The following is a 14,655-nucleotide window of genomic DNA, read 5'->3' on the forward strand; positions in this document are numbered from 1 at the left end:
TCATTTATTTCTTTGCTGTACATGTGCAGAGCATCTAGTCATTATCCCTTAACCTGTGGCTTAGAGAGCCACAACAGCACTAAAGCACCATCTACTGACTGAGAGGAGCATCACTGTGATCAGAAGAAGGAGCTATATGAAATGTTCAACTAATCAGTCGTCACTAATCATCCAATCATGTTCTGGTAAAGACTGTAATTCCATTGCACATTAACTCCAAACAGATACAGTTCATTATATGTTCCAAAGCCGAAAGGTAACAACTTCAAATTCTGTTGAGGTTCTACACTTCACTGTAGCAGTTGTATGCAAATTAGCTGAAAATCCTAGCAGGTTTGACGGGTTAAAATCTGGTTAAAAGACAATGACAGAGCTTCTTTTTTTCTTTTGCTATCAACCATATGACCGCTGTGAAAAGAACCTGATATTAGCAACATTTCAACAGCGGCAAAAAATTAATAATCAGAAAACAATTGTTTTCTTTTTTTTTTTTAGCCTTTCTGGGTTGCACTATATGAGTTTTTGTTTGTCTTTTCCAAATCTGACTGTGGAGGTCATTATCTATGAGATATTTCTTATATATTTATCAGTTCATATATTTCTTGCAGCATTCAGTAACATTACACTCAGTGAACTCATAATTAACTATCAATGGCCAAAAAGAAAGAAGATTTAGTTCAACGTACTGGGGAAAATAAAAGTCTTAGTTCACCACCCAGTTAAATTATGTTTCTGTAGAAGGACTGCATAATGGGTTCTTCAAACGGGGAGAGAAATTATTACCTATTATTATTTAAGTAATTATTGTTATTAACATGGATTATTAACTGATGTAAGATCTGAATTGTCGCCATATTTCTTCTCTATCATGCGTCATATACAACTGGGGAAATAAAGCAGTCAGAAAAACTATAGTATAAATATGGCCTCGACTCACAGTGACCAATATTTGTCATCACACAAGGAGGGAGAGAGCTAAATTACTGAAGGTTTGTTTTTCATCAAGGTGAAATTAACAGCAGCCTCTCTCTCTCTCTCTCTCTCTCTCCAGCCCTTTGCCTCCGGCTGTGTGTGGTTGTGTGTGTGAGTGTGTGTGTGTTCACCACACTACATCATCAGTTTCTCACTTCACTTAATTTATCGCCATACTGGTGTGTAACAGAGCACAGAATAGCAACAATATCCACTTTAGTTTGAACAGAGTGTTAGATCTACATTTTGATCTTTGTTCCTGAGGAGACCATGTCTCTAACAGAGTAACAATGTTACTCTTTGGCTCAGAAATATACTGCGTTACAAAGTCAGCTAGAATGATTAGCAGTGTGTGCCCGGTTAATTAATTAGCTTTGTAGATTAAACATGTGCCTATCTACAGAGGTTTCTTGAAGTGCATGGAGGATAGGAGGAAATGTGGCTGTAGACAACAATCTATAAATTATATAGCATGACCACATTGACTCGTTCTGTGATGCTGAGATGCTGAGATCCTTAAGAAATAACAACAGAGCTTTTGTGTGGCAAAGCTTTTTGTCTGAGGGTGCATGTGTGCATTCAAAGAGCCCTTTGTTCCTGGATTAAGGCGCTGAGAGTGATTTCCAGTTATGTTGGCACAATAAAACCAGAAAACATATCAGTAAAACAACTGAGCCGTGAATTGTAGAAGAACAGAATATGATCTCTTGGGGACCGATCAGCAAACAGTTGTTAGTTTTTGAGGCTAGAGGATGCAGAATATGTTAAAGTGATACACCAATCCTGCCGCCTGTTTTAGCTTCTGACCTTGTCTTCAATGGCTGTTTGGGTGTTTTAGATGTGTTTTGCGGTGTACTGTCATCACTTTATTGATCTCGTGAAACGATGAACTATGATCTCTATGGTCTATGGTCTCCACACTTCACAGTTTCAAAACTCACATGGTGTCATCTGTATGAACAGGAAGACAAAAACTGTCTTTGCAGAAGTTGCACACCCAAAAGTCAACAGGAAGTGAAAACCCAGGGAGACATTTGACACTTCTTGAACACCACATTGACTTGCTTCCACAAACAGCACAACTGTAGCTGTCATCATTTACTTGTGTGTCACTGCAGCTTTTCAACTGAAAATGTCCAAGTCTGCATGAATCAGGAAACAAAAGCACAAAAGTGCTTAACAATAATAATAATAAACATATCAAATAATTAATCAATTACCATATATTTGTTTACCTTAAGACACTTTCATATGCAAAAATAGGTATGACTCTGAAGTTTGACTTGGTGTCTCTTGTGAGGTTCTTGAAAATTCAAAGGCATCATTGAATGTTTCCTAAAATGTATGCAAAGCTAGTGAAATGAGGAAATGAGGAAAATAACAAACCAAAATTCTTCCCATCCAAACAGCCAAATAAATTATTCACAAGTCCTTGAATATATTAAAATATATTAAAAGAGCCATGATCCTGGGAAGTGTTTTATTTTTTAATATGATCAAACAAAGCAGACTTGTGAGTTTCCTTGAATAGCAGAAAACACTTCACTTCTTGTCCTCAGTTACATCAGCAATGCAGTACAATCACCCAGATAGTTGATTGCTTCATCGACATTCTGCAGAAGATGAATTTCTCAATGAATGAATGAATATCTGACTTTCACTCAGACAGAAATTTTTGGTGACACTGCACTTTGTCCTGCATTGAGCTGAGGTGTATATGATTTCATAGAAACAACTTGCCCCAGTTTATTCAATAAATACTGCTGGACAATTAAAGATTAAGTGCAGCATATATGTATTTTGGTGGGGCAACATCACAAGAGCTCAAGAATGACCTAATCAAACATTAACTATGCAATATAAACTGCTTCAGGAAATGACTCCTAGTTTGAAGTAGATGATGGTACATTATTACCTTTGGGTGAGTTTATAACCAGGTTTTTGTTTCAGTGGGGCAAAAGTTACTAATCACCAGTTCGGTCTGCACTTGTTTCTCATTCTATCAGCATTCTTTCACCCTGCCCAGAGAGCAACGTTATGCATTTTGTTTATTCATATATAGCATCTTACCACACCAACATTTTCTTTCTCATTTGTCTTTTCATTTCCTCTTACTACTGGTCTTTTCAGCATTACACAGGAAGTGTCAGGATCTGCCCTGCCTCTGTCACTCCTTCTCATCTCTCAGATTTGTTTCTCGCTCACATAAACTCAGTGCAGTATCTCACCCACACAGAGGAACTGTGGTTCATACCCTTGTTTCTCCTCCTGTGCAAGAATCTGTCAGACTTATCTGGCACTCTTCGGCTTGACTGCATCGTCTCTGAGGTGATCCATCTATCAGCCACCTGCAGCTGATCCTTTAGTCACACTCCTGCCACAAAATGAGTATGCGGAAACTGAGTGAGTACTGTGTGTGTGTGTGTGTTTGTTTACGTCCATGCAGAAAGCATAACAAGTTGTGATATAAGCAGATGGACTAATCAGTGATGATATTGGAGCTGGCGCTGGAGTTTCACTGTGTTTTGGTGATAATAATGACATGTGCCCCTTACTTTCCTGTTGAAAGTAAAAAAAACTTTTAGTCAAATTAGTGGTACCAATAAAGGTCCTCTTCCATGTTTACTGGTGATCAGCCATGGAAAACCATGGACCAAGAGAGGAGGATTTTCCTAAGTTTCTTAAATCTGCATTAATTCATTTTATGGTCGTGTGTGGGGGCGAAAACAAATGTTATTTTTACAACTTAGAACTTTATTATGGTAAACGTCCAAGCAGCTGTGTATTAATACAGCCAAACATGCAGAGATGGAACCGCATTATTATTTACTGGTTTATGAAAGCAGAATCTAGCACGCCTAAAATGAAAGCATGAGCTTAAAGACACCTATAAGCTCTGTGGTCGGAGCGGAGCTGCGTGTCATTTCTCAGTGGGCTGGGTACCCACCAGAAACTAGGCTAGACTACACTAAGTTATGTGATCTGTTTTGTTTTTTTCTGTGAAGTTTCAATCAAAAATTGTTCCCTTATAATATTACATTATTTTCTTTCTCCCCACTTTTCGATCTGTTTACTTTTTAAGGTTTCAAGTGGTTTGGCAGCATCACCAATCTTGCTTTTCGTCGCAGCAATGTCAAATCTGACTCTCCTCAGTCAAAGTCTGGGTTGGCACCCGGAGATAGTGATGACAGTGCTGCTGCTTCCACTAACAGCACAACAGTGGACGACTTGGACACCATGCGTCCTCGGACATCCAGCTACGTCCGCTCCAGTGAGAGCTATACACATGTAGGCACACTGCCGAGGCTTCTTATGAAGAGGAGGACGAAGAATAGCAAAGGTAAAGAAAAAGAAGATATGATGAACACTAAAGTGATGAATGCTACGGTACAGAAATTAGACTGGTATTTTTGTTTCCTCCTTCTTCTCTAGGAAGCCCTAGCAGTGTTAACAACAACAAAGACAAGAGCAACCTCAGCAGATGTCAAAGTGCACAACGTGTAGGGAAACAAGACTCTAGTCCAACGGGAGCAGCAGCGGTCTCTTCCAAAGTGGCTGAAAATGAAGCTGCTGTTAAAGCTGAAACTGACCTAAAGCAAGACTCTCTCAGTGATGACAAGATGCAGCTCAAACCTACAGGTGAACTCAAAGTCACTGACAACATCACCTTTGCACCTGTGGGTGTCTCTAAAGATGTGCCGCCATCTGGTGGATCAAGTGTTAAACTCCAACCAGAGGCTTGTGACAAGCAGGAAATCACTGAGGCGGTTGGAGACTTGAACCCCGCAGAGACTTCCTCTCCTCCACTTACCTTGGGGAACGATCAGACTGAGACTCATCAGGATGGTTGCTTGGAGCCGGGGCTTGAGGTTACAACAAAGGCAGTCCCAGAGAGCAGAGATGAAGGAAAACAAAGCTCTGAGGACATTTACATGTGAGTTGCTTTTCTTTTATCAGTTGTTATAGTTTGAAATGTGTTCAATCACTGACTGGGACAGATACACAAATGTATTTATTTATTTACTAGGTAGTGTAAACTAAGTTATTCCACTTTATGCAGGTTTATATGCATTATCGTGCATTGCATCATTCTTTTTGCTACTCCTACTCCATACATAAGTGGAATATGACTGAACTGACTAAGTAATGTTTTTAGCCCTTCTTCTTCTGTAAAGCCTCTGAGTCAAAGCAAATCAAATCAAATCAAATTTATTTGTATAGCACCAAATCGTAACAAAGGCGCTTTACATGAAGAGCAGGTCTAGACCAAACTCTTTATAAAATTATTTAAAGAGACCCAACAGATCCCCAAATGAGCAAGCACTTGCCGACAGTGGCAAGGAAAAACTTCCTTTAAGAACCAGAAACCTCGGGCAGAACCAGGCTCAGGGGGGGCGGCCATCTGCCTCGACCAGTTGGTTTGAGAGTGGGAGAGCGAGAGAGAGAGAGAGAGAAAGGGTGGGGGGGGGCGAACGTAGGCAGAAACATGTTGCTACATGAAGCTTATGGAGATGAGCTGTAGTACAGAATTCATGAAGATATGAGACCAGCAGGTGTTGCAGGAACATGGGATGGCGATGAGTCACCACCTGCAGGATGAGGACAGGGAGAGAGAGGAGGAGCTGGGAGAGACAGAGACTACGGGAGAACATGGTTAGTAAATGCAGTATAAATACTTAGAACTGGGTGAAACTGTGTTTTTTAAGAAGCATGGTTCTTATCAGCGCATGCAGGGGGGAGGAAAGGAGAGAGAGAGAGAGAGAGATGCTCAGTCCTTCCCCCAGCAGCCTAGGCCTACAGCAGCATAGCTAAAGAGTAGAGGACTTTAACTTTTTAACTATAAGCTCTGTCATACAGGAAAGTTTTAAGCCTGATCTTGAAAATTACTAAAGAGTCCGCCCCCCGGACCGATACTGGAAGTTTGTTCCATAGAAGAGGAGCCTGATAACTGAAAGATCTGCCTCCAGATTTACTCTCCATACCTCCATCTAGAGAGCAGAGTGGCCTTCTAGGACAGTAAGGAACTATGAGCTCTCTGAGATATGATGGAGCTTGGCCATTAAGAGCTTTATACATTAAAAGAAGGATTTAAATTATACTCTATTATTGGCAGCCAATGAAGAGCAGCTAACACAGGAGAGATGTGATCTCTTTTCCTAGTTCCTGTTAATATTCATGCAGCAGGGTTCTGAATCAACTGAAGGCCTTTCAGAGATTTGTTTGGACATCCACATAGTAATGAGTTACAGTAGTCCAGCATGGACTAGTTTTTCTGCATCATCCTGAGAAAGGATGTTTCTGATATTCCTAATGTTACTCAGGTGGAAGAAAGCTGCCCTACTGACTTGTTTTATGTGAGGGACAAAGGACATGTCCTGGTCAAAAGTTACTGCAAGGTTTCTTACAGTGGAGCTGGAAGCCAAAGTGATGCCGTCCAGACTGATTAGATGATTAGGTAGCATTTCTCTGAGGTGCTTAGGGCCAAGTACAATACCTTCAGTTTTGTCAGAATGAGTAAAAAATTATGGGTCATCCAGACTTTTATGTGTTCAAGACATGTTTGCAGTCTGACTATCTCACTGACTTCATTTATCTTCATTGATAAGTACAGCTGCGTGTCGTCTGTGTAACAGTGGAAGTTGATGCTGTGTTTCCTGATAATGTTGCCTAGAGGAAGCAGATAAAGCATAAAGAGGATTGGTCCAAGTACCAAACCCTGTGGGACTCCATAACTGACTGCAGTGCATGAGCTGTTGTTAACATGAACAAACTGATATCTATCTGATAAATAGGATTTGAACCACCTTAGTGCAGTTCGTTTAATCCCAATTTCATGTTCCAGTCTCTGTAGTAAAATATTAGCACTAAGCACTAAGATCTAGAAGGAGAAGTATGGAGGCTGATCCATTGTCTGAAGCCATTAGAATATCATTGGAGACTTTAACCAGCGCTGTTTCTATGCTATGATGGGCTCTAAATCCTGACTGAAACTTTTGAAACAAACTGTTCCCATCCAGGTGGTCGTGTAATTATCTTGCTACAGCTTTCTCAATTATTTTAGAGATTAATGGAAGGTTTGATATGGGTCTATAGTTGGCCAAAACATCTGGATCAAGATTCAGCCTTTTAAGATGGGGTGTGATGACTGCGGTCTTAAGAGCCTGACGTACATCACCCAAAGATAAAGTCAAATGAATCAGATCTAGAATGAACAGCTCAGTTAAATAAAAAATCTCTTCAAAGAGGCTAGTTGGTACTGGGCCTAATAGACAGGTTGACGGTCTGGATGATGAAACTATAGAAGCTAGTTCTGAGAGATTCAGAGGTGAGAATTATTCCAGTCCTGTTGCAGTTGATTCAGGAGAAAATTACTGTCTAATGTAGGTAACAGCTGATGAATTCTTTCTCTGATTGTGAGAATTATATCTGTAAAAAGTCCATAAAAGTCGCTGCTTAGAGCTAAAGGTTCAACTGAGCTATGGCTCTCTGTCAGCCTGGCTACAGTGCTGAAGAGACACCTGAGGTTGTTCTTGTTTTCTTCTATTAGTGAGTAATATGAACTTCTAGCACAGCGGAGAGCTCTTTTATATGTTTTTAAGCTTTCTTTCCAGGCTCTGTGAGACTCATCCGACTTAATGGAACGTCAATTTCTTTCTAATTTCCTTGATGTCTGCTTTAAGGCACAGATTTGGGAATTATACCAGAGAGCCAGCCTCCTCTGTTTGATTACATTCATTTTGGGAGGGGCGGCATCATCAGGATTTGAACATAGTGTGGCCATAGTGCTAATCACAAGGTCATCAACCTGTGTATGGGAGAAATCCTCATTTGAATTTAAATATGGCATTTTTGGGAATGTGACCAAATGTTCTCTTTAAATTTAGCCACATCATTTTCAGATAAACATCTTCTATAGCTGAGTTTATTCCTCAATGCTATGCAGCCCATTAAAGTAAACTCAAATGTAATAAGGTAATGGTCAGTCAGGAGAGAGCTTTGAAGAAAAAATTTTAGCTTGTCAATTTCAATGCCATATGTTAGAACAAGATTAAGGATATGATTGTAGTAGTGAGTGGGTTCATTCACATGCTGGGAAAAGCCAACTGAGTCTTGCAGGGAAACAAACCCAGAGCTGTTGTTTTCTACATCTACATGTGTATTGAAATCTCCCAGGATAGTGATTTTATCTGTGCTGAGTATTAACTCTGATATAAACTCAGAAAACACTGATAGGAATTCTGAGCACGGACCAAGTGGACGGTAAACTGTAACTATACTGTAACCCCCCCCCCCCCCGACCTGTGGTACGAGAGGTATGAAAATTAACATGAGTGGGGGGTGTAGCGTCATTAATGCTAACATACTCATCCTGCTGCAGCCACGTTTCAGTTATACAAACTAAATCAATACGATGATCAGTTATGAGATTATTAACTAGCAGAGATTTTGATGATAGTGATCGAATATTGTTTTTAGCTCCTGTTTAATTTGGGTTCATTAACTTTCCTAAATTTAGGTGGTCGGGGGACAGACAGGGGAGGGGGCTGGAGAAAACTACAGTGTCCGACATGTTTTAGCAAAAGTACACACCGATTCCACATTAATTTTTGTGACTTCCGGGTGTCGTTACTGCCGACGTGAATAACAATATTAGCATATTTACGTTTACCTTTAGCCAGCAGTTTCAGATAAGACTGGGTGTCGCCTGCTCTGGCCCCCGGGATACACTTAACACTTCTTCCATAGTGGTTTTGCAATGTGGTTGACAAATATATGACCTACTATTTCAGTTTTTGTGCTTACATGTTGTGCAAATCTAAATAAGAAGCATAAAAAAGTCTACCCTGTGGTCAGACAGAATTGTAGGGTTAGGCCCCCCCCCCCCCCTTCATTTGCCCCTGGCTCCCACAGCAGGTTACTCCGGCCCTGCTCGGTGAGTCAGCCAGGGGACGCAGTTTTATCAAACCTTCCCAGCGAAAGTTAGACAGCTGGCACCATGGAGTTCTAGCCCTGTCCTGGGCGATGATGAGGAGACAACATCTTTCATTAATCTGTGATTTAAAGGCAGCAGGTAATATCGATCCTTGTATTGATCAGACGCCGTCAGAAAACTGACGCTCTGTTGTTGTTGTTTTTTTCTCTCTAATTTTGGCGTTCAATTGGACAGACACAGGAGACCGACAATCATAAGCCTTTTGTGTGTGCCTCTCTCAGAGGGGTGCAAAACAAAGCATCAGAGGATCAGCATCAGCAAAGACTGAAGTTTTTCGAAGAGTTTGGGAGCCTTTTTTGTAACCCCCCCCAGCTCTCTCTCTCCTCCTGCACATTGTATTTTCTCTCTCTCTTCTCGTGACATGCTAAGGTCTCTCTGCCTCTATTACTCATGCATGTGTGTACAATCGGTTCAGTAGGACGCATCTAAGAGATGTCTGTTCATTCCTAAATAATTTCCTTCACTTGTTCTTCATTTAACCAAAGCGCAGCTTCTGACTTCTTCAGCTGCTTTTTACCAGGAAAACCTTTCCAGGTGACTTTCGGTGGCCGGTAAGATTTGGCTCTGAAATGAAATGCTGTTAGGGTGTTTCTTGGCCAGTCAGCTCAGCTGGTCCACTTAGAGATTTGTTCTTTAGTGTCATTGTCTCTTCAAATTACTTAAGAAGGATGCAGTTTTATTCATGTCATAGCTGGAATAAAACAATTTCGGTACTGCGTGAATTAACTGATCAATTTCAATTAATGAGCAGCTCTTGGTAGTTGATTTAATGTTGGTTTTTCAAGCAAATATGTCAAACATCATCAATATCCAGCTTCTTGTATATTGGGATTCGCGGCTTTTCTTCGTGACAGTAAAGGTTTGGCTTTTCTGACACTCGGGGAACTAAAAAGTCTATTCCAAGGTGCCAATTAAAATAGCCTTCAGCTGTAATTTCTACATTTTATGGATCTCATTAATTGATTAAAGCATGAAATAATTTATGGAGAAATTTAAGATAAAAACAGTAGTTTCACAAAGTTATAGTAGCTCTTGTGTCTAGTTTTATGGCCTTTATCTTACCTAGATCTGGTGTGCTGTTTGTTTTCATGTATCAGTGGAATATTTAGATTTATGGCTCAGTCACAAACTTTTATCTCCTTCTTTCTGTATAAATGCTGATGTTGTCATGCGAAATGATGTACGTTACATTTGTAAAGTTTATTTTTTAAATAGTTCCAGCACAGAAGCAGCTTGGGAGGGGAATGTCGAGGTCCTCCGTCGTGGGAGCCATTAACATTCCCCAGCCCAGTGCCACGATGTGAGCCTTTGATCTGGCTTCTCTGTGGTCGTGTGTAATACAGCTTTGCTCCAGGCCTTATGAGACCCATCATGCAAGTGGGAACTGTGCTGATTGATCTTAAAGTTTGTCTGGGAGTGTAATTGCCCCTTTCTCTCACGCATGCTCCATATCACAAAGCTGCACGTACCCACAGTACAGCTCCCAAGACAACAGCACAGCAGGGTGTTTGACACATGATCTGAACCCCGCACGAGTGTAAAAGTATGAGTTATGGTCCTCAAGAGATTCGAGAGGCCCGCTCTGCATTCAGCAACCTTAGATGCTCAGTGGGATTTGTAATCTATCCATTTTCCATGAAGCTACATTGCAACACTATTTTACTCACTAGAGAGGCATGTTTTTTGTCTGCACCTGTTAACACATCAAACACAAAGTGAAAATCTGTGTGTGTTCATATGCTTTGATACATACGTTTTGACAGAGGTTCGTTTTTTCCTGTTATTGCCTTGCTTAACACTTCCTGTTTTGTTTTTGTGTGTGTGTGTGTGTGTGTGTTGTTTGTTTTGTTTTTTTTACTTACTCTCCTCTGCTTTTGTCTCTTCAGCCACATGGATCCTGCAGTAAACCAAGGAGAATATGTCCAGGTAGGTCCAGGTGTCTGTTTGTGTGTCCTTGTCATCTTCTGTGTGTATGCTCCCAGATATGTGGTATTTTTTTTATCTCAGTGATACGCTTGCACACACTCCTAATGCCTGACTTGTATGCAGATATTAATTGCCATTCTCAGCCTAAATGAACAATGTTTGAATTTTCAACTCTTTTCTGTATTATTGAGTGTAATTTATATTTTAGTTTTTATTTTATTTTTTTACATGAGCATTCAGATGTAATTGCAGCCGATTATCAGCCCCTAGTGTTCCACAGTTATTCTCAGTTCAGCAGGCTCACTCTGCATTTAGCCTAATTCAGTCTGCCATTTAGCTAATTGAAGCAGAGCAAATGTCAGCAGTGTGGAGCCAGCTGGCAGTCTGTACTGCTGCCAGCAGGTGGGGCCACATACTCAGTTTCTGATCACTATAATGATCAGAGCGTGTGTGAAGATTGTTTCCTGACCTTGGAGATGAATGATAGGGAGTTCTACATGCATCCAACTGAAAACACTCATAACGCCAAGTATTGGACTTCAAACTGAGAGCAAATATGAGGGGGGATAACAAGAAAGCGAGGGTCAATTAGGATGGAAGAAGTAAGAACGAGTGAAGGATAGACTGCAGTGAACTGTTGGGCTCACGGGATCTGTTTTTCTATTGATTATACATCACAGGCTAGCTGGTAAAAGCCCTCTCCTATGACCCTGAGCCTTTTGTAAAACAAATACTTCCAACTTCCGCTAGCCACAACAGATTGACTACCGTGAAGTCCCACAGTTTTGCGTGTTTTGGCACCCAGATTCGCCTTTTATGTCTATTTGTCGATTACTTTTTTTTTTTTTTTTTAACTCTCACACATCACAACAGCCCCTCCCACCATCTCCACCCACCACCCCATCCACTCCCTGAAAGCCGCCAGCAGCCCCTACATCTCCTTCCATTTCTCTGAAACATTTATGACAGCTGATGTTTAAATCAGGAGCTAGCTCCAGTGTTCACTGTTATAATGGGACAGAACAGGCCAATGACTCTCCCTTCAGTTCATCACATGTCCATAACTCCCACTCTTGGATACATTTTTACACGCATACACCCACAGCTAGTATTGCCCATAAAATAATAATAACAATAAAAACTGAGAGAAAGGCAAACAAACTAATCTGGTGTGAATATGTTCAAAGAAAATAACAAATCAGGGAAAAGAAGCCTCAAGACAATCAGGAAAAGCTCTTTATCTTTTCAGTTTTATTCCATCGTCATTCATTTTTCATGGGGAGGCCCAACTGGTCAAGCAATATCTGCTGCTTTTGTTTTTGGGTCGTTAATGAGAAAAGTGGCTGAGCCCCGGCCATACTGTGTCATTAAGTAACTAATGAATTTTTTTTTTTGTCAAAATGTAACCCTGTGGATGTTGTGTGTGTGTTTTGGCACTTGTGCTATGGTTGCACATGCTTCTTATTGCCTGTAACCCAGCCTTGCTTTGTCTCCTGTCCTATTTAGTGGTTTGGTGCAAGATTGATGGGAGGGGCAGGGGCTGTTTATTAACATATCCTTGGCACGTGACTTACACTGGTGCCCTAGAAAAATAAAAAATGTGTGTGTGTGTGGTCTCAGCTGTGTATCAGTGCGTTGCTGCATTTTTTGATTATGCAAATGATTTGAATTTACAAAATCTGTATGTGTGTGTGCCACCTGATTAAATGAAGTCGATGCCCTGTGGGTGCACATGTGCGTCTGCGACTGTTACAGTACTCCGAATTAATGTGGCGCCTCTGTAAATGAGACAGGGTGTAAACCATCAGGGCTGGCGCTCTGAAACACACCCCTGGAAAGTTATTGTTCCTTCGATGTGCCGACAGACTGATATAGACACAGAGCGCAGACACATGCTGACACACATGCACACACTACCCCGTACTCTGTTCTGACTCAAAGGTCATGGAAATTTCGGATTACTGGTGATGTTTTACAGACTTGCTGTGTACACATTGTACAACAAGATTAAAACTTTAAAGGAAGTCTTTGTCTAGGCGCAGTAACTTTTAGTTAAATGGAGTTGTTTGAATGAGTGATCATGCTGAAGGTAAGCACATAATCTTTATAGGTACAGCCTTTGGTCTGATGATTATGTTCTAGCCTCTTGGTGTCATTAGCTGAAAGACTGGCTTCCTCTGGGGACCTTAAATATCTTTCCCACAATTAACACCTCTATTCATTTCGCTGTGGACAAGGTGGCGCGTTGACTAGCCAGAATGAAATATCCCTATCCCTCAAGCCTGCCAGCTGGTGTGGCTAAAACGCCTTTCGGTATTTGGCTTAACCGTAAAATCAGTCATTGCATGTGTTTCCTTTGTGATTATATACAACTCGCCCCAGTCACAAACCCTGAAAAAATATGTGGTAAAGAGAAAAGTCTGTAGTCTGAATACCACATGCAGAGTACAATGGAAAAAGAAAACCAGCGGTTTCAAGTAGAATATAAACTAACAAAAAAAAACCAAAAACATTGATATTTGAGTTGAATTAACAGATCAGGGCATTTGTATTTTCAAGTGATTCTGTTATTTTGTCCATATTCTTCAAGGTCGGTATGCTCCAGCCAGTAAACGGTGCAAGGCACAAAATAATGACACATTGATTTCTCTAAGACAGCATTACACACTTCTTTATTCATGCTGTAGACCAGTCTGGTTGCTACAGCAACACATTTATATAAGGTTTAGTCATTTCAAAGCAGCTAAAAGCAGGACAGTTGATTTTTAATGGTGCTGTTTAACACCAAAATGAATGTACGTTTTTATGTCGCACAGTTTCCAGCAGGCCCCTTTCTCTCTCTGCGTCATGTTTGCGGGCCGATATTTCAAACAGCCTTTGAAACACATATCTGATGGTTCAATACGGATTAAGCAGTTTGTGAGAAGGTTGGCATTGTGAAAAAACACTGATGACAACCAGACGCACACACGCCATTAGCTATACCCTCCTAACCCCCCACGGAGCTTGGACCTTTGTTTTTAGACACGCACACATGGACGCTCATAATGGTGTGTGTGCCCATATAATCTTGATCTGCCCTCTATGTGCCTCTTTTCATCTCTTACACCCATGCACACACACATTTTACTCTCTCCCCTCTCATGCTCACTATCTGTGCTCTCTCTCCTTGTATCTGTGTCTCTCCCCCTCTCTCTCACACACACTCCTTTAATTAGTGGGATGCTTGCAGGCACATGGAGGGATTCTCCATTGTGCTCCCTATCAGCCTGCGGGATGGGGCTTACTAATTAATATATAACTGAAGACCGCCTCTAAGCAGGGGAGGAGATGTAGAGATAGAGACCAGAGGAGGGAAACGGATGGCCATGGAGTAGAAGGGAGGACAGAGGAGAGAAGGGAGGTAAAGACAGGGATCAGAGAAAGGAGGAGGCCAGAGGGAGGAGGTCAGGCTAGTGATGAAAGGTTGGGATAAGAAAGACGGAGCGATGAAACCTGCACAGTGATGAGAAAGGCTGGATTGGACAGAGCAGAGAATTGGGTAGCAATCCAGGAACGCAGAAATGCTGAAAAGAGAGAGAATGGATATAAAAGTAAGTAAAATACAAGTTGACATGAAAGGAAAGTGAATGAAATTGGAGAGCGGCTACCCGTACACATGTCCTGAAAGAAGCCCTTGTTGCAAATGCAGAGTAAAATAAAGGCAGATAAAGGGGCTTAAAAGGAAGCAATTGTGGGAACAAAGTAACCAAGGCTGGGGACAA

General features: G+C 41.1%; 1 protein-coding gene across 2 annotated transcripts in view; it reads left to right on the plus strand.

Annotated features, from left to right (window-relative positions):
• The first annotated feature begins 3,182 nt into the window (after nucleotides 1-3,182).
• sh2d3ca (SH2 domain containing 3Ca) overlaps nucleotides 3,183-14,655 on the plus strand; it is a 48,581-nt gene continuing 37,108 nt past the window's right edge. Inside the window, exons 1-4 of one of the 2 annotated variants that reach the window (XM_029516323.1) lie at nucleotides 3,183-3,375; nucleotides 4,055-4,312; nucleotides 4,405-4,906; nucleotides 10,852-10,891. In XM_029516323.1, the coding sequence (XP_029372183.1) occupies nucleotides 3,357-3,375; nucleotides 4,055-4,312; nucleotides 4,405-4,906; nucleotides 10,852-10,891 (819 nt within the window). In that variant the 5' untranslated portion in view covers nucleotides 3,183-3,356. The remainder of the gene's footprint in view (nucleotides 3,376-4,054; nucleotides 4,313-4,404; nucleotides 4,907-10,851; nucleotides 10,892-14,655) is intronic. The other variant, XM_029516324.1, reaches the window with a different exon arrangement.

Source organism: Echeneis naucrates, chromosome 12 (genome assembly GCF_900963305.1).
Source record: "Echeneis naucrates chromosome 12, fEcheNa1.1, whole genome shotgun sequence".
Taxonomy (NCBI): Eukaryota; Metazoa; Chordata; class Actinopteri; order Carangiformes; family Echeneidae; genus Echeneis; species Echeneis naucrates.